This window comes from Eleutherodactylus coqui, unplaced genomic scaffold (genome assembly GCF_035609145.1).
Source record: "Eleutherodactylus coqui strain aEleCoq1 unplaced genomic scaffold, aEleCoq1.hap1 HAP1_SCAFFOLD_27, whole genome shotgun sequence".
In the NCBI taxonomy this organism is placed as follows: Eukaryota; Metazoa; Chordata; class Amphibia; order Anura; family Eleutherodactylidae; genus Eleutherodactylus; species Eleutherodactylus coqui.
Genome location: NW_027102368.1, coordinates 1,101,968 through 1,121,600, shown reverse-complemented (window position 1 = coordinate 1,121,600; position 19,633 = coordinate 1,101,968). Strand labels below are relative to the sequence as shown.

At 52.7% G+C, this 19,633-nt stretch overlaps 3 protein-coding genes across 3 annotated transcripts; all 3 read right to left on the bottom strand.

Moving 5' to 3' along the window:
• Positions 1 to 890: 890 nt before the first annotated feature.
• On the bottom strand, positions 891 to 1,216 carry LOC136602472 (histone H4). The gene has a single exon (XM_066588898.1). The coding sequence runs from the start codon at positions 1,214 to 1,216 to the stop codon at positions 905 to 907; it is 312 nt and encodes a 103-aa protein (XP_066444995.1). The 3' UTR covers positions 891 to 904.
• Positions 1,217 to 1,857: 641 nt separating this feature from the next.
• On the bottom strand, positions 1,858 to 2,268 carry LOC136602468 (histone H3). The gene has a single exon (XM_066588895.1). It carries the CDS (start codon positions 2,266 to 2,268, stop codon positions 1,858 to 1,860), a length of 411 nt encoding a protein of 136 aa, XP_066444992.1.
• Positions 2,269 to 2,904: 636 nt separating this feature from the next.
• On the bottom strand, positions 2,905 to 3,561 carry LOC136602440 (histone H1B-like). The gene has a single exon (XM_066588871.1). The coding sequence runs from the start codon at positions 3,559 to 3,561 to the stop codon at positions 2,905 to 2,907; it is 657 nt and encodes a 218-aa protein (XP_066444968.1).
• Between the last annotated feature and the right edge of the window lie 16,072 nt (positions 3,562 to 19,633).

Below are 19,633 nucleotides of genomic sequence, written 5' to 3'. Positions count from 1 at the left end.
ACTGTTGCTGCTCGCGGTACTCTGAGCACAGTGTATCCCCTGCTGATTAGATACCGGCAGCCCTGATCGCCGCTCTATCAGATGCCCCGTCAGTGATTACACGGGTTACATGGAGTGTGTGTGACCGAATCAGTGGGGTGCACAAAGGGTCGGAGGCAGACAGCATAGTTGTCCAAGGATGACATGCTGGGGGCTGTAGTGCATTGTAGTGGGTACAAGGGGGTAGCGGAGGCAACCCGGGATGCCTGACAATGAGAGGCTTGAAGCGCCAGGAAAGGGGAGGAGGAGCATGACGAGAAGAGCCTCACACTCCCCAGCTCCGCATGTAGAGGTCTCCAGGCGCCTCTTGACTCCTTTTACTCCAGCGGCCGCAAAGGGAACGAGAGCGGTGCAGGGACCAGAGTAGCAGCAGCAGTGGGAATGGGAGCAAAGATAGCCTGGCGGGGACCAGAGTGACAGCGGTCATCCCCTCACATAGAGGCGCAGACTGTATCTCTCAGAGATCTGCAGGGCCACCCTCTTGCCTAGGTTAATTTAGTGCTGCGGCTATATCATTCAGCTCTCCCAGAGTCCTGCAACACGATGTCAGTGCAGCACTCTGGGAGAGCTGGGTGCTATGACCGCAACTCTATAAAATAATGGCTCCGCGGGTCCTTGGGAGATCTTGGTACAATTGCAGCACTTCTATATGAGAGGACCGCCGTGCAGGACGCCTCCAATATGGTAGCATTACACGGATTAGCGGGCAGGCCGTATGCTTTAGTACAAGGAGGACATACAATCAGTGCGCCGCAGCCTGCTTCCTCCTCTCTAACGGTAACAAGGAGTTGGATTACAGCCTTTCCTTGGAAGAGGTGGGCGGCTCTGAGAAGAGCCTTTGTGGTATGGAGAAAGAGCAGAATTATTAACCTCCGAAGCCGTAGAGAGTGCGGCCCTGGCGCTTGAGCGCGTACACCACGTCCATAGCGGTGACGGTCTTGCGCTTGGCGTGCTCGGTGTAGGTGACGGCGTCGCGGATCACGTTCTCCAGGAAGACTTTCAGGACACCGCGAGTCTCTTCATAGATGAGACCGGAGATACGCTTGACGCCTCCCCTGCGAGCTAGACGGCGGATGGCAGGCTTGGTGATGCCCTGGATGTTATCACGGAGCACCTTCCTGTGCCGCTTGGCACCGCCCTTCCCAAGACCTTTCCCTCCTTTACCGCGACCAGACATCTTCTACGTTGTAAGCAGAAAACAATTGCCAACCAGTTCGAGCGTCCTCCCTTATCTACGCGACGAGCGGACCAGATTGAAAACAATAATAAATGACGCAAGTTTAGGGCGTTCCTAATGGGGCAATTACATGTTGGCCACTCCCCCTCCTTGCTGATTGGTTGAGCACAGAACCGTTTGAAATTTGGAATTTACCCGCTTCCTCTACAACTCTCAAAAGCCTCCTGGCTAGGTGCCTCATGTCATTGTGTAGTATTATTGTTGTTTCTGTATTGCTTTCTTTCTCCTTGGTACAATGAGATAACATCCACATATAAAATACATCCTCAACACTAATCCCTTCCCTCCCGGCGGACTACAGGAACCAATAGATGCCTCTCACTGACAACTTCATCGCTTTGTCTCTTTCTACAATATGGAAATATGAGAAAATGGCATAAATTACCCGAGGTACTGACTAGGTCAATGAAGGGGTTAACAGACCACCTCCTGCTGACACATTATTGGGGACAGGCTGGCTGTGAACCCGAGTGGGGAGGGAATCGGAAGAATAACAGCGGAGGACAGGATGCAGCTCGTTTGAGGAGGATTTGGTGGCTCTGAAAAGAGCCTTTGTGTTCCACGCGGTGCCCAGAGCAGATCTAAGCCCTCTCTCCACGAATCCTGCGGGCCAGCTGGATGTCTTTGGGCATGATGGTGACCCGCTTGGCGTGGATGGCGCACAGATTGGTGTCCTCGAACAGTCCTACCAGGTAAGCCTCGCTGGCCTCCTGCAGGGCCATGACCGCTGAGCTCTGGAAGCGCAGGTCAGTCTTGAAGTCCTGGGCGATCTCTCTCACCAGGCGCTGAAAGGGAAGCTTACGGATCAGCAGCTCGGTGGACTTCTGGTAGCGACGGATTTCACGGAGAGCCACTGTACCTGGACGGTAGCGGTGAGGCTTCTTCACTCCGCCGGTGGCAGGAGCGCTCTTCCTGGCGGCCTTCGTAGCCAGCTGCTTGCGGGGAGCTTTCCCTCCGGTGGATTTACGAGCGGTCTGCTTGGTTCTGGCCATAGCTCTACTGTAGCGATGCACACAGATGTGATATGATGGGAGCCGTAGAAAGAGCAGAGCCTTTATACCCTACTTGCTCTTCCCTATTGGCTCTTAGAAACAACGCCCCCTACATCTCATTGGCTTTTTCGAACAAACCACTAGCCCGCCAAAACGCTTGATGCCCGCGACCAATCAGCGTTCGGCAGAGGCTGGCCCCACCTCACCCTATCAGGCAACTGCATGATACGTACGGGTGTCTGTGAAATCATGTTCTCAGCTGCTTCCCTGCATTGATATGTCCGCAGAAACACACACTCCACGCTGCACGGCAGTCTCCCCCATTACAAGCTGCGCTGCTTTTATGGGAAATGCATTAGGTCGGCGAGTCCCCTCCCTCTTCACACTCAGCCCGGCATCCATACACGCGTTGTATAGGTCACACTCCCCAACAGGAACGGGGATGATGCGGCGACAATGTCTCGTATTACTCCCCCTCGCTCCCTAGACTCCCAACTGATATGAAGTCCCCTGTAGCCGCTATGGGGGCGCTGCTATCTAGAACAGAATTCGAGGCAGTGATAATACAGCTCTGCGGTGAGAAGGTGGCGGCTCTGAAAAGAGCCTTTGTGGGGTAAATGCACGGGCGGCTTCAGCTTATTTCTTAGCCGCACGCTTCTTGGCTTTAACAGCCTTCTTAGCCGGACTCTTGGCAGCTTTGGGTTTGGCCGCCTTCTTAGCCGGACTCTTCGTCACCTTCTTGGGCTTTGGGGCGGCCTTCGGCTTTGAGGCTTTCTTCGGGCTCTTGGCCACTTTCTTGGCGGCGGCCGCTGCAGGTTTCTTTGCTTTTTTCGGGCTTTTGGCCGGAGCCTTCTTGGGCTTCTTAGGAGATTTCGCCGCTTTCTTGGCTCCAGCGGGCTTCTTGGGCTTGGCCGCAGACGCTGGCTTCTTTTTGGCCGGCTTGTCCTTAGTCTCCTGCTTCTTGTTCAGCTTGAAGGAGCCGGAGGCGCCGCTGCCTTTCACCTGGAGCAGGCTGCCCTTGGTGACCAGAGACTTGACGGCCAGCTTCAGGCGGCTGTTATTCTTCTCTACATCGTACCCTCCGGCAGCCAGAGCCTTCTTCAGGGCGGCTAGAGACACCCCGCTGCGCTCTTTAGAGGCGGACACGGCTCTGACGATCAGCTCCGACACGCCGGGACCGGAGGACTTCTTGCTTTTCTTGGCGCCCCCTGCGGCGGATTTCTTCGGCTGCTTCTTGGATTTGGCAGCCGGCTCGGCGGCAGGAGGAGCGGCGGCTGGCGCGGTTTCTGCCATTGTGTGCTGCGGAAAACAAATAGTAAAACTCTCCTGGAAGAGAAACTCTGAGAGCGGAGCTGGTGGCGCCTCTTATATGTAAAGCGGCCGCGCTCTGATTGGCTCGTGAGCAGGCCCGTCCTGAGCTGCTATTGGCTGACACTGAGCACAGCTACTGCCTTATCCCATCCGGGCCTCCTCTCCGCTCCGTTCTCCTCTTGTGCTTCCCTGCCCGGGATAAGAGTCCGTTACCGGTCAGAACCGGACAGGAGAGCTCGCTTTCAACGTGACTCCTCACTCTCTGACATCTCATGCAACCGTTTATAGCCGCCGCTGGCGGAGGTTCCGGGGAGGAGCGGAGAGGAGGCCACGAGATCTTCGCCATAGTTCTCCCGATCTGCACATCACCGCGTATCTGCGGAGATAAAACCGCTGCGGGAGCGCCTTCCCTCTATTCCCGGCCCTTGTCACCATCCCCGGGATCTACTCCACAATCTCCATCGTGCAGAAGCTGATTGCACAATGTGAGGACGACCTGGAGCTGCCGAGAGCCCAGAGGTGTAGCACAGGCGGCGCCTCCACTCACTGCCATCTCCCGGGTGCTGAATGTATACTGTATATACTGCAGACTTCTCTATACTGCGGCGCAATGTAAGATGAGGAAACCCAGTACCCCCCTGTACACTCAGACGATCGGGAATGCCACACGTTATCGTCCCTTTAATACCCCGGACATGATGGGTGTGGTTGTCCACAAGAAGAAGCGATTCTTCTTCTCTGCAGGTTCATCTCCTCCCGCGGGCTGCTGCCCGTTCTATATCATCCCAGGGATACCATGTGCTGGACGTGACGGCCATTGCATCGGCTCTGTAGTTCCCATCAATCGTTGACGGTGAAGATGGAACTTGGGATTTGGCTGAAGAGCGGTGGCATCTAACAACGCTCTAATCGGGATGTAGATCGCCAAGAAATGACGCCTGAACAAAGCCTTCTACCCGCGGTTCTCCTGCAGCCGGCGATGGCCTGTCAGTCACTGATGTCCGAGCGGAGCAGTGATACAGCGGGACTCTCAGCGCCAGATCCAGTGCCGCAGTCGGTGACATCGTACAGAACCCGCAGGGAGGGTTGCACTGTAGATCCCCGGGGAAGCAGATGTTGTACAGTGTCCGCTGGGATTCCTATGGCAGAGCGTGTTGGTCCAGAAAGCTTTCACAGACCCTGAAGGACCACCGGTACTGTGAGACCCCCGCTTCCCCCACAACCCGGTCCCATATACCCCTCCAGATCGCTAGTCAGCTCTTCTATTTAGCGCCCAATGAGGCGACCCAGAAAGAGAGCAGTGCAGGGGCAGCTAGTGGAGCTCTTGTAGGCAAGCCGCTGCTCCGACCGAACAGCAGCGCACAGTCATCGGCAGAGCTGGCCACCAGCGGCGCCATGGGCAGCGAGAGCGGGGTTCGCCGTGGCAGCGGCGCTAGTGCCATCGGTGTACGGGAGCGGAGGCCAGCGCGTAGGGTGACAGCGGCGCCGGCTGCTGCGGCCGACGGGGACAGGAGCTGGGAGCAGACAAAGCTGTCCAGCGAGCGCCCGGGGGGAAACGAGCGTAGATGTCAATCCGGCGGGGAGATGTGTGAGACAGGACCAGAGATGGGAATCCGCCTGGGAGATACGTGAGCTTGCCAGGGAAATGGGCGGTACATGTGGGGAGGTGTGTGTGCGGCAGCCGGTCCACCGCTGTGCCCCTCGCCTAGACGTACCATCTAACTCAGGGCTCCCAACCCATGTTTCCACCCTTACATCCGCTGGAGACATAATGCACCAGGGCCGCTCAGCTGTAAGTGAATAGGAGCAGCGCAGATGGTACGGCATCAGTACAACTGTAGCTGAGCTCCGTCTCCCGGCCGGCCTCCAGCTTCCTTCTCAGTACAGTAGGGTCACAACGGCTTTGCTGCACCTCATGCCCTCCCATGAACCCTCCTCCGGGCAGGTGTGAGGGGAGGGGGCAGCGCTCTCTAGGACGGGCTCTCCTAGCTGCCTCGGACGCTGCTCTTGTTCTATGTCTATGTGATGCCTCCGTGGGGAGGAGAGGATAATAAATACCATCGGGTGCCATCAAGAAGCTTCACGGAAGACAGCTCCCTGTCCGGGCTGCCCCATGCGTGACTTCCCACGGGACACCGGCCTATGTACATTTAACCCTTAACCCACTAGTCTCCGGTCACTGTATCTACCTGCAGTCATACATGTAAAGGCAGTAGCCGCAGTACACAGTGCGGCCGGCGGGTCAATAATCTGCTCACAATGAACAACATGGACATACAATGGAGAACAATACAATAAATGAGTTCTGAATGTAATGTTTATGTAAAGGTCACCGTGTCCGTACAAAGGGTCTAGTGTTCTTGTGTCACATTGTGTGCAAGTAGTAGCGGCAAAGGGCAACCTTCAGGCTGATATCTTGTCACGGAGTGTTGTTCAATCTTTGGCAATCCGGTCTGATGCCCCAATAATAGTCGGCCCTGATATATGCACCCCGTCTACCCTGATACCCTGCCTCCATGACCTTCACATCTTGGTGGGATCGTCCACCTTGCTCATGGCTGAGGGCACCAAGGTTTTCCGGGAAGTTACCACGATGGCTGAGCAGAAAATGCCCCTCGATGCTGATGTTGTAGCATTGTGTAGCTCCGGACAAACTGCGGACAAACCCTCATTAGCAAGGCACACTTTAGCTAAGCACCACACTACCTCCAACCAAGCACTGCCTGCGGGACACACCGCTGCCTCTTCTCCTGAGTTACAGTATAGTCAGAGCCCGGTAACATTTCAGTTTCAGCAGTATAGGCAGAGCCGAGTATTAGGTACATTTCAGTAGTAACAGTATAGACAGACCACAGTAACATTTCAGTAGCAGCAGTATAGACAGAGCCCTGTAACATTTCAGTAGCAGCAATATAGGCAGAGTCCAGTATTAGTAAAATTTCAGTAGCAGCAGTATAGGCAGACCCTAGTAACATTTTAGTTGCAGAAGTATACACAGACCCCAGAAACATTTATGTAGCAGCAGTATTGGCAGATTCCTGTAACATTTCTGCAGCTGAAGTATAGGCAGGCCCCTGTAACGTTAATGCAGTTACGCTCCTCTCCTTTGGCCCAAACAAGTTTCTCTGATAACTGTGGTAACACTAGAGAAAGCACATGATGCGCATTGCTGATCCCCTGACCCCAAGCAGGAGGAGGATGTGGCATTACAAGGCCAAGACACCATGACCAGGACCCGCTATAGTTTGTGTGGGAAGCACTTTAGCGGGCCCAGGGTCAGGCCCGGTTCCAAGCCTCCACCTTTGTGACCCAAGGTGCCCTGAGTTACATAGCAACAAGAAATCCATGTGTCGCAACATAGATAGCTCAACACTGGAAGGGGCAGTCTTTGAGTTCCTTGGCCTAGCCTATGCTGTAAGTGCACAAAGATGGTATTACACAGGAAGAAATCGGAGTGCCCAGCCATGGGAGAGTTTCGCCCCGCCAAGCAACTTGGCCTCGGCCAGCAATTCGGGCCTAGTCAGCCACTGTACTATTTGTGCCACATAGGTAAAACACCGCGATGGGAAGACTTAGTGCACCCATAGTATAGGCAGACCCCAGTAACATTTCTCTAGCAGCAGTATACGCAGACCCCTGTAACATTTATGTATCAGAAGCATATGCAGACCCCAGTACCATTTTTGTAGCATCAGTATAGGCTGTGAGGAAGGAGGAGCAGCAGCCAGAGGATTCAGAGTTTCAGCAGTGGACGGCCTAGAAGACTGGGTGGTCGATTCATTGCTGGATGCATTTTCTGCCTTCCACGCAGGATCTGCTCACACTGCTCTGTTTGCAATAAAGGTCTACCACGTGGACCCACAAATTATGATATGGAGCTGGGGACCCCAGAAACTTTCCTCTCTCCTAATACCGCAGCAGCCGGCTGGGATACACCTGGACCAGGAACTTGGACTGTGCCCACACCCTCACTTGGAACTCTGCATCCTCGCCCACGTCCACATCCTCTACCCCTACCCCTACCCCTCAGCATGGTGGATTACAAATAGAGCAGACACCGACCGCTGTAAATAATTATGGAATCATATGCGTACACTTTCACGCAGAGAGCGGAATCGTAACGCTAACTCCAGGCAGAAAAAAAATGGAAGCAATGCAATAGTGATGCACCAGAACTCCCGCCAGGCAGCCAGTAAAATGCAGACGCTCAGCGCTAGCCCTAAGTAGGAGCTTGTTGTTTTTCTTGGGTCAAAGAATACAGGCTATATAGTGTGTATATCACTTTCCCTCTATCAGTCGCTGTGGCCGTATGTTGTGCGTCTCTAATTCACTGCAGACACAGCCCGGTGTAAATGATCTTGGGATTATGTGCGTAGACTTTGTCATTGAGAGTGGTCTAGTAAGGCAAACTCCAGGCAGAAAAAAATACTCAGGAAGGACGCAAACAGGCCTAAGTGCAATAGTGATGGACTACAACTCCCATCAGACAACCTGTAAAATGCACACGGTCACAGGTAGCCCTAAGAAGGACCGTTGGGGTTCTTGTACACAGGATGCTACACTACCACTCTCCCTATCTCAGCAACGCTCTCCCTATACTATGCAGTACAGACTGCAGCCTGAGAACGCTATAGCTGTAATAGGGCTAACGCCCGATATATATATATATATATATATATATATATATATATATATATATTGCAAAACTGCTACCAGCAGCCACAACAGTAATGCAGACGGTCAGATGTGGCCCTAAGAAGGACTGTTGGGGTTCTTGTACACAGGTTCCTACACTAACACTTTCCCTATAGCAGCAGCAGCACTGCCCCTGATCTCCCCCAGTGTGTGACTGTGGCGAGCCGCGAACGGCCCCACTTTAAATACTCGGGGGTCACTTGATCTCGCCAGCCACTCACTGCAGGGGGGTGGGATAGGGCTGGAACGTCACAGGAGGAAGTGGTAATGCCTTCCCTGCATGTCTATTGGCCAGAAAATGGCGCTAAAAATGCAGGGAAGGAAATGGAATTGACTGGAGTAACGTGCGGTGCTCGTCTCGAGTAACGAGCATCTCAAACACCCTAATACTCGAACGAGTATCAATCTTGGATGAGTACGCTCGCTCATCTCTAAAGTTAACCCCTCAGTGGCCACCCGTTTTTGTTTTATTTTTTCCCATTTCCGTTTTTCCTCCTCCCTTAAAAAAAAATATAAATTAATTTAAAAAACAGAACTATCTAATAGAGATGAGCGAGCACACTTGTCCGAGCTTGATACTCGTTCGAGCATTAGGGTGTTTGAGATGCTCATTACTCGAGATGCTTGTTACTCGAGACGAGCACCATGCGGTACTCGAGTCAATTCCATTTTCTTCCCCACATGTTTATCGCCATTTTCTAGCCAATAGACATGCAGGGAAGGCATTACCACTTCTTCCTGTGACGTGCCAGCCCTACCCCACCCCCCTGCAGTGAGTGGCTGGCGAGATCAAGTGACTGATGAATATTTAAAGCGGCCCCGCCCGCGGCTCGCCTCAGCCACACACTGGGAGTGTATAGGGAAAGTGCTGCTGCTACTATAGGGAGAGTGTTAGTGTAGGATCCTGTCTTCAAGAACCCCAACGGTCCTTCTTAGGGCCACATCTGACCGTGTGCATTACTGTTGTGGCTGCTGGGAGCAGTTTTGCACCCCCCCCCCCCCTTTTTTTTTAAATCTCGGGCTGCAGTCGATTATGCAGAGTATAGTTAAAGTGCAGCTGAGATAGGGACAGTGGTAGTGTAGGATCCTGTCTTCAAGAACCCCAACGGTCCTTCTTAGGGTCACATCTGACGTGTGGATTTTACTGGATGGCTACTGGGAGTTGTAGTGATTCCATTTTAGTATTATGCAGCTTGGTGGGGTTGAGATCGCCGCAGTTACCAGCACTCTCCACTGGCTTTACAGTGTTCCCCCACTCCACACAGCCTCTATTATCTACAATTCTCTGCGAGCAGTAAATTACCCCTAGGTACCAGCTCAAGACAGCGGGTTACTTTTTTCAAGCCACAGCATAGAGCCTCCGCTATCTACAAGTCTCTGTGTGCGGTGAATTAAGGCCAGGTTGGTCAGTGCTGTACAGTGGGGCACTTTATTTAGCCCCTGCTCTATTCTTAATCCGCCATGATGAGGAGTAGGTGTAAGGGTCGAGGACGTGAACGTGGACGTGCAAGTGAGGGTGTGGGAACAGGCCGAGTACCTGGTCCAGGTGAATCACAGCCGGCTGCTGCGGGATTAGGAGAGAGACAAGTTTCTGGGGTCCCCAGCTTCATATCCCAATTCATGGGTCCGCGTGGTAGATCTTTATTACAAACAGAGCAGTGTGAGCAGGTCCTGTCGTGGATGGCAGAAAATGCATCCAGCAATGTTTCGACCACACAGTCTTCTACACAGTCCACTACTCCCAGATAGGGACTGCAACTCTGATTCCTCTGGCTGCAACTCCTCCTTCCTCCCAGGCTCCTCACTCCATGAAAATGACATATACTGAGCAAGCAGACTCCCAGGCACTGTTCTCGGGCCCCTGCCATGAGTGGGAAAAAATGGTTCCTCTCTCACCTGAGGAGTTTGTCGTGACCGATGCCCAACCTTTGGAAAGTCCCTGGGGTCTGGGTGATGAGGCTGGGGACTTCCGACAACTGCCACAAGAGCTTTCAGTGGGTGAGGAGGACGATGACGATGAGACACAGTTGTCTATCACTCAGGTAGTAGTAAGGGCAGTAAGTCTGAGGGAGGAGCGCACAGAGGATTCGGAGGAAGAGCAGCTGGACGATGAGGTGACTGACACTACCTGGTTTGCTAAGCCTACTGAGGACAGGGCTTCAGAGGGGGAGGCAAGTGCAGCAGCAGGACAGCTTGGAAGAGGCAGTGGAGTGGCCAGGGGTAGAGGCAGGGCCAGAGCCAAGAATCTCCCAACCGTTTACCAAAGCACCCCTCGTGCCAAGCCTCCGTGCAGAGGGCTAGGTGTTCAAAGGTGTGGATGTTTTTCAGTGAGAGCGTGGACGACCGCTGAACAGTGGTGTGCAACCTGTGTCGCACCAAGATCAGCCGGGTACCCACCACTACCAGCCTCACCACCACTAGCATACGCAGGCATATTATGGCCAAGCACCCCACAAGGTGGTACGAAGGCCGTTCACCGCCTCCGGGTCACACCACTGCCTTGTCCCCTGTGCCCCAACCTGCCACTCAGATCCAACCCCCCGCTCAGGACAAAGGCACTACCGTCTCCTGGCCTGCACCCACACCCTCACCTCCGCTGTCCTTGGCCCCATCCAGCAATGTCTCTCAGCGCAGCGTTCAGCTGTCGCTAGCACAAGCGTTGGAGAAAAAGCGCAAAAACGCCACCACGCACCCGCACACACAAGCTGTAAACGTGCACATTGCAAAATTAATCAGCCTAGAGATGCTGCCGTACAGGCTTGTGGAAACGGAGATTTTCAAAAACATGATGGCGGTGGCGGTCCCGCGCTACTCGCTCCCCAGTCGCCACTATTTTCCCCGGTGTGCCGTCCCAACCCTACACCAGCACGTCTCCCGCAACATGAATCGTGTCCTCACCAACACAGTTACTGGGAAGGTCCACTTAACCACGGGCACGTGGACAAGTACTGGGGGGCAGGACCACTATATCTCACTGACGGCACATTGGGTGAATTTGGTGGAGGCTGGGACCGAGTCACGTCCTACCCACACCCAGAATAGCGGATCCTACCTCAGTGCTGGTATCTGCGGCGGTCTATGCCACCTCCTCTAAGCCCCCACCTCCTCCTTCTACGCAACATCTACCTCTCAATTAAGAAGTGTGAGCAGCACGTCGCCAGCAGTCGGTGTGCGCGGCGGGGCAGCACAGCGGTGGGCAAGCGTCAGCATGCTGTGCTGAAACTACTCTGCCTAGGTGACAAGAGACACACGGCCCCCAAACTGTTGCAGGGCCTGACAGAGCAGACCGACCTCTGGCTTTCGCCGCTGAGCCTCCAACCGGGCATGGTCGTGTATGACAATGGCCATAACCTGGTGGCGGCTCTGCAGCTCGGCAGCCTCACGCACGTGCCATGCCTGGCCAACGTCTTCTATCTGGTGATTCAGCGGTTTCTTAAAAACTAGCCTCACTTGCCTGACCTGCTCGGCAAGGTGTGCCGCGTATGCGCACCTTTTCGCAAGTCCACCACGGATGCTGCCACCCTGAGGACCCTGCAACATGGTTTAATCTGCCAGAGCACTGACTGCTGTGCGACGTGCCCACACATCGTTGCACATGTTGGCCAGGCTCTATGAGCAGTGTAGCGCAATAGTGGAATACCAACTCCAACATGGGCGGCGGAGTGGTAGTCAGCCTCCCGAATTATTTACCGAGGAGTGGGCCTGCATGGCAGATATATGCCAGGTCCTTGGAAACTTTGAGGAGTCTACCCAGATGGTGAGCGGCGATGCTACAATCATTAGTGTCACCATTCCTCTGCTATGCCTGTTGAGAAGTGCCCTGCAAAACATAAAGGCTGACGCTTTGTGGTCGGAACAGGAAACAGGGGAAGACAGTATGCCGCTGGATGACTATGAGAGCACCCTCATGTCTATATCTCAGTGCGTTTTGGAGGCGGAGGAGGGGGAGGAGCCTCAGGGGGGGGAGGGGGAAGAGACAGCTGTGCACACTGCAGAGGGTACCCATCCTGCTTGCCTCTCATCTGTTCAGCGTGTATGGCCTGGGGACGAGGAGGAGGTTCCAGACAGTGATCTTCCTAGTGAGGACAGCGATGTGTTACATACAGGTACCCTGGCACGCATGGCTGACTTCATGTTAGGATGCCTTTCTCGTGACCCTCGTGTTAGACACATTTTGGCCACTACGGATTACTGGGTGTACACACTGCTCGACCTACGGTATAAGGAGAACCTTTCCACTCTCATTCCCGAAGAGGAAAGGGGTTCGAGAGTGATGCTATACCACAGGGCCCTGGTGGACAAACTGATGGTAAACTTCCCATATGACAGCGCTAGCGGCAGAAGGCACAGTTTCGAGGGCCAAGTAGCAGGGGATGCGCAGAGATCAGGCAGCATGTACAGCACCGGGGCAGGGGGACACTCTCCAAGGCCTTTGCCAGCTTTATGGCTCCCCAGCAAGACTGTGTCACCACTCCCCAGTCAAGGCTAAGTCGGAGGGAGCACTGTAAAAAGATGGTGAGGGAGTATGTAGCCGATCGTACCACCGTTCTACGGGATGCCTCTGCTCCATACAACTATCGGGTGTCAAAGCTGGACACGTGACACGAACTTGCGCTGTACGCCCTGGAGGTGCTGGCTTGCCCTGCCACTAGCATCTTGTCAGAGAGGGTGTTTAGTGCAGCTGGGGGAATCATCACGGATAAGCGTACCCGCCTGTCAACTGCCAGTGCCGACTTGCTTACACTCATAAAGATGAACAAAGCCTGGATTTCCCCAGACGTCTCTTCTCCACCGGCGGAAAGCAGCAGTACCTAAAGATTATTTTTGCTGCAACCGGATAAAAAAGCATTCCCTATCACCAGAAAAAAAAAGGGGGGGGGGGGGAATTAGCTTTGTCAATCACTCTTGGATATTAGTCCTCCTCCTCCTACTCCTCCCCCTGAAACAACATGTCATCACGCTGAACTGCCAATTTTTCTGCGGCCCAAAAGGCTCTGCTTACATTTTTTTTTTACAATTGTTCAAAGTTTCAAAAGTATTGATACTTTACCAGACCCCCCCCCCCCCCCTTCACTGGGCTGCCTCCAGGCTCTGTTGCAAATTAAGCAATAGCGAGCTGTATCTTTAAAAAAATATATTTCTGGGTTCCACCTGCCCTCTTGGTTGATACATTTTTCAGAGGTACACGTGTACTCTTGTTACACTAATTTTTCTGGCCTTCGCCTATACTTATGCTACAGAAATGTTACTGGGGTCTGCCTATACTGTTACTACAGAAATGGTACTGTGGTCTGCCTATACTTCTACTACAAAAATGTTTCAAGGGTCTGCCTATACTGCTGCTACAAAAATGTTACAGGGGTCTGCCTATACCTTTGCTATTGGAATGTTACAGGGATCTGTCTATACTATTGGTGCACAAAGTCTTCCCATCACAGTGTTTTACCTATCTGGCCCCAAAACACTGACTGACTAGGGCATGAATTGTGGGCTGAGGCCAACATGTATTTTCTCTTGCGTTACCACTGTTATCCGCGGCACTGGTTTGGGCCAAACAAGAGGAGCGATACTGCACAAATAAGACGTTCACAGCTGCACTAGCATTGAAGTCCGCTCTATGCCCGCCATTGCTGAGGGTTTGTGCAGAGGCCTATGTCATGATGGAAATGCAACTGTGCCAGGTTGGGCCCGTGGAACTTGGCCCTGGTTAATCCAGTCTTTGGAAAGGTGAAAACAACCGCAATAAATTAAATGAGACGTTCACTGCTGTACTAGCATCAGAGTCTGCTCTATGCCCACGATTGATGAGATTTCCCTTCCCTTCCTTTCCTGGAAAAACTTTAATGTCCCCTCCTGCATGTTTAGTGCCATTTTTTTATTGTTTTATTTTAGCCACTAAACACGCAGGGGAGGCATTACCACTTCCTGCTGAGACGTTCCAACCCCGTGCACGTCTACAGCAGTGAGTGGCTGGCCGGATCAGGCGAATGCTGAGTACTTAAAGGGGTTGTCCCGCGACAGCAAGTGGGGTTAAGCACTTCCGTATGGCCATATTAATGCACTTTGTAATATACATTGTGCATTAAATATGAGCCATACAGAAGTTATTCAATTACTTACCTCCGTTCTCGCGCTGTCTCTGTGTCCCCGTCGCCATGGTGCCGACTAATTTCTGCCACAGCATGCCATTTTAGCCGCGCTTGCGCAGTCTTCTCTCTTCCCTCTGTGTACGAGCTTCTCCAGCGTGCCCGTGCGATACAGCTCGTCTGCGCATGCGCAGACGAGCTATCGCTGTACGGGAGCGCGCAGGGGCGGCTATTCAGCTCCCGGCGTCCCTTTAAACAGGGGTGATTCACCCCGAATCAGCAACAGCCAGCCGGGACCATCCAGGAGCAGCTAGCCGGGACAACCGACCAGCAGCCAGCCGGGACGATCAGCAGCCGGGAGCCGGGACAAACGCAATACAGCCGCCTGGGTAAGTGAGTTGTCTGTGGGAGCTGTGGGTGCTGTGGGTGCTGTGGGCGCTGTGGGTGCTGTGGGTGCTGTGGGCGCTGTGGGCGCTGTGGGCGGGGGGGGGAGGGGGGAGATGTACTTACCGGAGCTTCTGTGTAGTCAGGAGATGGGAGAAACAGCTGTTTGCTGTTTTCTCCGGTAGACAGCACCTCCCCGCTGTGACGCTTTCTGCCGACCAGCCAATCAGGCGGCTGGATCGGCGTTCCATTCATTTAGAAGAACACGCCTCCACCGATGACGTCAGTCACCTGCTCACGTGACCGGCGTCTCGGGAGTGCGCATGAGGCATCCAGGAAGAGCGAGCGGTGCACCGTGGAACGCACCCAGGGACCCAGCAGGCGCCATCTTAGAGGGAGAAGTTTTAAAAGTCATTTTTTCTGCGGACGTGTGAGTACAATGCGGTTTATAACCGCTCACAAGGGCTGCTTAATGTCGGGGGGTGACAGGGGGAATGGGCTAATATGAAATTTTGGCTTTCTGCCTCGGGACAACCCCTTTAAACTGTTGCCGCCCGTGACTCGCCTCAGATGCATGCTGGCAGAGTTTAGGGATAGAGCTGCTGAGATACGGAAAGTATTAGTGTAGGGATTACGTAGCAGTTAAGCAGGGTTCCTGACTACATGAACCCAACAGTCCTTTCTTGGACTACTCGTATTGTGTGCTTTAGCATTTTGGCTGGCTGGGACCAGTAGTGCACCATTTGTTTTCAAGCATCACAGCTGTATTCTGCCCACTGTTAGAGGTTTTATGCTGTGTAGTACTAGGGGTTTATATTTAGTTGGGTGTGTGTGGGGGAGGGGGTGGGGCTCTAAGTGTTGTTGCTGTATTGGAGCATACTGTATCTACCAGTCTCTGTGTGCTTTGAATTAGCCCTAGTTATCAGCACTATACAGTCGGTTATTTTTTTTCTGGCCCAGCTCAAGGCCTCTCAAATTTACAAGTCTCTGTGGGCGGTGTATTAGGAATAGATTTCAGTGCTTTACACTGCTTTAATTTTTTTCTAGCACTGCATTGAGCCTCTCATATCTACTCGTCTCTGTGGGCAGTGAATTAGGCCTAGTTGTCAGCGCTTTACACTGGTTCAATAGACACGTGGCACAAGCTGGCGCTGTACGCCTTGGAGGTGCTGGCCTGCCCTGCCGCTAGCATATTATCAGAGAGGGTGTTTAGTGCTGTTGGAGGGATAATCACGGATAAGCGTACCCGCCTGTCGACTGAGAGCGCCAACAGACTTACACTCATTAGGATGAACAAAGGCTGGATTTCCCCTGACTTCTCTTCTCCACCAATGGAGAGCAGCGGAGCATAAAGATTATTTAAGCTGGAACTAAAGAACCATGCATCCTATATCACCCCCCAAAAAAGAGGGAAGTAGCTTGGTCTATCCTTCTCTGATCTTCCTCCTCTTCCACCTTCTCCTATACCAGCATGACATCACGCTGAGCAGCCAATTCTTCTGCGGGTCAAAAGGCTCTGTAAAAACTATCTTTTTTTTTTTTTTTTCCCCTGAGGGCTGCCTCCAGGCTCTGTTATCAAATTAAGCAACACCAAGCTCTATCTTAAAAAAAAAAAAAAAAAAAAAAGTGTTCCTGGATTTCACTTGCACTCTGGGTAAACACATATTTCAGGGGTACACCTGTACTCTTGGCACACTATTTTTTCAGGCCTTCGCCTTTACTTTCGCAAACTATTTTCTTTTTTCGGGCTTCGCCTATACTCTTGCTAAACAAATGTTTCCAGGTGTTCGCCTCTACTCTTGGTCCACCAGTTTTCCAGTGGTTCGTCTAAACTCTTGTTACACACCGGTTTCCCAGCACGGTGCTCAGCTATCTGACACATACACAGATTGAATTGTCCTGCTTTGCTCATTAAAATTTCTTCATGTTTCATGTTGTCTTTGGAGCGATGAAAGGAACTGTAACTGATTTAATGAGACTTTCACAGAAGTACTAGCATTTGAGTCCACTTTATGCCCACGTTTGTTGAGGGTGGGTGGAGAGGCTAAGGTCCTGGGTGATGGCAACTGTGTCAAGCTTGGCCTGTGGAATTTATTTGTGGTTCATCCAGTCTTTGGAGTGATGAAATGAACCGTAACTGATTCTCTGGCCCTGAACAGAGTCTCTCAAATCTCCAAGTCTCTGTGTACGGTTAATTACTACTAGGTATCAGCGTTTTACACTGGTTCAATTTTTGTCTGGCCTTGCTCAAAGCCTCTCAAATCTACAAGTCTCTGTGGGCGGTGAATTAGCCCTGCTTCTCAGCGCTATACACTAGTTAATTTTTTTTCCTGGCCCTGCTCAAAGCGTCTCAAATCTACAAGTCTCTGTGTGCGGTGTATTAGGAATAGTTTTCAGTGCTTTACACTTCTTAAATTTTTTCTGGCACTGCACAAAGCCTCTCATATCCATCAGTCTCTGTGTGCCGTTAATGAGGCCTAGGTCTCAGCACTTTACACTGGTTAATTTTTTTTCTTGCCTTGCTCAGAGTCTCTAAACTCTACCAGTCTCTGTGTGTGGTGAATTAGCCTTAGGTATCAGAGGTATACATTGAATAATTTTTTTCTGGCCCTGCTCTGTCCTTTACCCTACACGACGAGGACTAGGGGTAAGGGTCGAGGATGAGGACGTGGACGCGGGTGTTAGAATGAGGGTGTGGGCACAGGCCGAGGTCCTGGGCAGGGTGAAACAGTGCCTGCTGCTGAGGGATTGGTAGAGCGCCGCTTATCTCAACTCCCCAGCTCCATGTCATATTTTGCAGGTCCGCATGGTAGACCATTATTAAAAGCACAGCACTGCGATCAGGTGCTGACATGGATAGCGGATAACACCTCCAGTACTTTACCCAACACCCAGTCTTCCAGACAGTCCACTCAAGCCACCCATAGGAGACTGCACCTCTGTATCCTCAGGCTGCTCTTCCTTCCTCCCAGCCTGGTCACTCCAGGAAAATGGGAGTTTGCGTTGAACAGGCATACACCCAAGAACTCTTCCTGCGTCCCTGCCCTGAGTCTAAAAAAAAAAAAAAACTGGCTCCACAGCAATGTGAGGAGTTCGTCGTGACCGATGCCGTAAATGTGGAACTTTCACTGACTCAGGGTGATGAGGGTGGGGACTTTGAATTACTGTCTCAAGAGCTATTTGTGGATGATGAGGATGAGACAGTTGTCTGTCAGCGAGGTGGTTGTTAGGGCAATAAGTCTGAGGGAGGAGCAGACTGAGGAGTAAGAGGAAGAGCTGATGGACGATGAGGTGACTGACCCCACCTGGCTTGCAAACCCTACTGAAGACAGGGCTTGGGGGGGGGGGGGGAGAACAAGCAGCAGAAAAGGTTGGGAGAGGCAGTGTGGTGGTCAGGGGGAGAACCAGGGCCATAGCAAATAATCCACCAACTGTTCCCCACAGCACACTCTCGTGGCAAGCCTCCATGCAGAGGTATAGGTGTTCGAAAGTCTGGAGGTTTTTTATTGAGAGAGCAGACAACCAGCGAACAGTGGTGCGAACCTGCGTTGCACCAAGATCAGCCGGGGAGCCACCGCTACCATCCTGACCACCACCAGCATGCACAGGCATATGATGGCTAAGCACCCCCACAAGGTGGAACGCAAGCCATTCACCGCCTGCGGGTCACACCACTGCCTCTTCCCCAGTGTCACATCCTGGTACTGAGATGCAACCCCCCTCCCAGGACACAGACACGAGCATTTCCCGGCCTGCACCCACACCCTCACCTTCACGGTCCTCCACCAATGTGTCCCAGCGCACCAGCGCAGCGTTCAGCTGTCGCTAACCCAATCGTTGGAATGAAAGCGGAAATACGTGGCCACCCACCCACATGCAAGATCTTTAAACGTGCATATCGCACAGCTACTTAGCCTGGAGATGCTGCTATGCGGGCTAGTAGAAACTGAGGTTTTCTGCAACATGATGGTGGCGACGTTACCTCGGTACCCAGTGGCCACTATTTTTCCCGGTGTGCGTGCCTGCCCTGCACCAGCACGCCTCACTCAACATAAACCGTGCCCTCACAAACGTGGTTACTGGAAAGGTCAACTTAACCACCTACACGTGGACAAGTGCTGGCGGGCAGGGACACTACATCCCCCTGACTGCACATTGGGTGAACTTCGTGGAGGCAGAGACCGAGTCTGACCTTGGGTCTGCTCACATGCTACCCAAACTGAGGATTCCGGGTCCTATGTCCGTGAAGGTTTCTCCGGCATGGAATAGAAGAGGCACACCACCCAAGAGCTGTTGCAGGGTTTGACAGAGCAGACAGATCCGTGGCTTTCGCGCGGAACCTCCAACCTGGCATGGTCGTGTGTGATAATGGGCGTAACCTGGTGGCGGCTCTGTAGCTTGGCAGACTAACACACGAGCCATGCCTGGCCCTCATGCTCAATCTGGTGGTTCAGCGCTTTCTGAAAAACTACCCCCATTTGTCTGACCTGCTCAGCAAGGTGTGTCGCGTGTGCGCCCATTTAAGGAAGTCCACCACAGATGCTGCCACCGTCAATACACTGCAACATCAGTTCCAGCTGCCAGAGCACCGACTGCTGTGCGACATGCCCACACGCTGGAATTCTATGTTGCACATGTTGGCCAGGCTGTACGAGCAGCATAGAACCATTGTAGAATACCAGCTGCAACGTGGCCGGCGGAGTGGTAGTCAGCCTTCGCAGTTCTTCACAGAGGAGTGGGCCTGGATGGCAGACATCTGTCAGGTTCTAGAAAACTTTGAGGAGTCTACACAAATGGTGAACGGTGATGTGGCCATTATCAGTATAACCATCCCGCTGCATTGCCTGCTGAGAAGTTTGCTGCTAAGCATAATGGCCGACGCTTGGCGG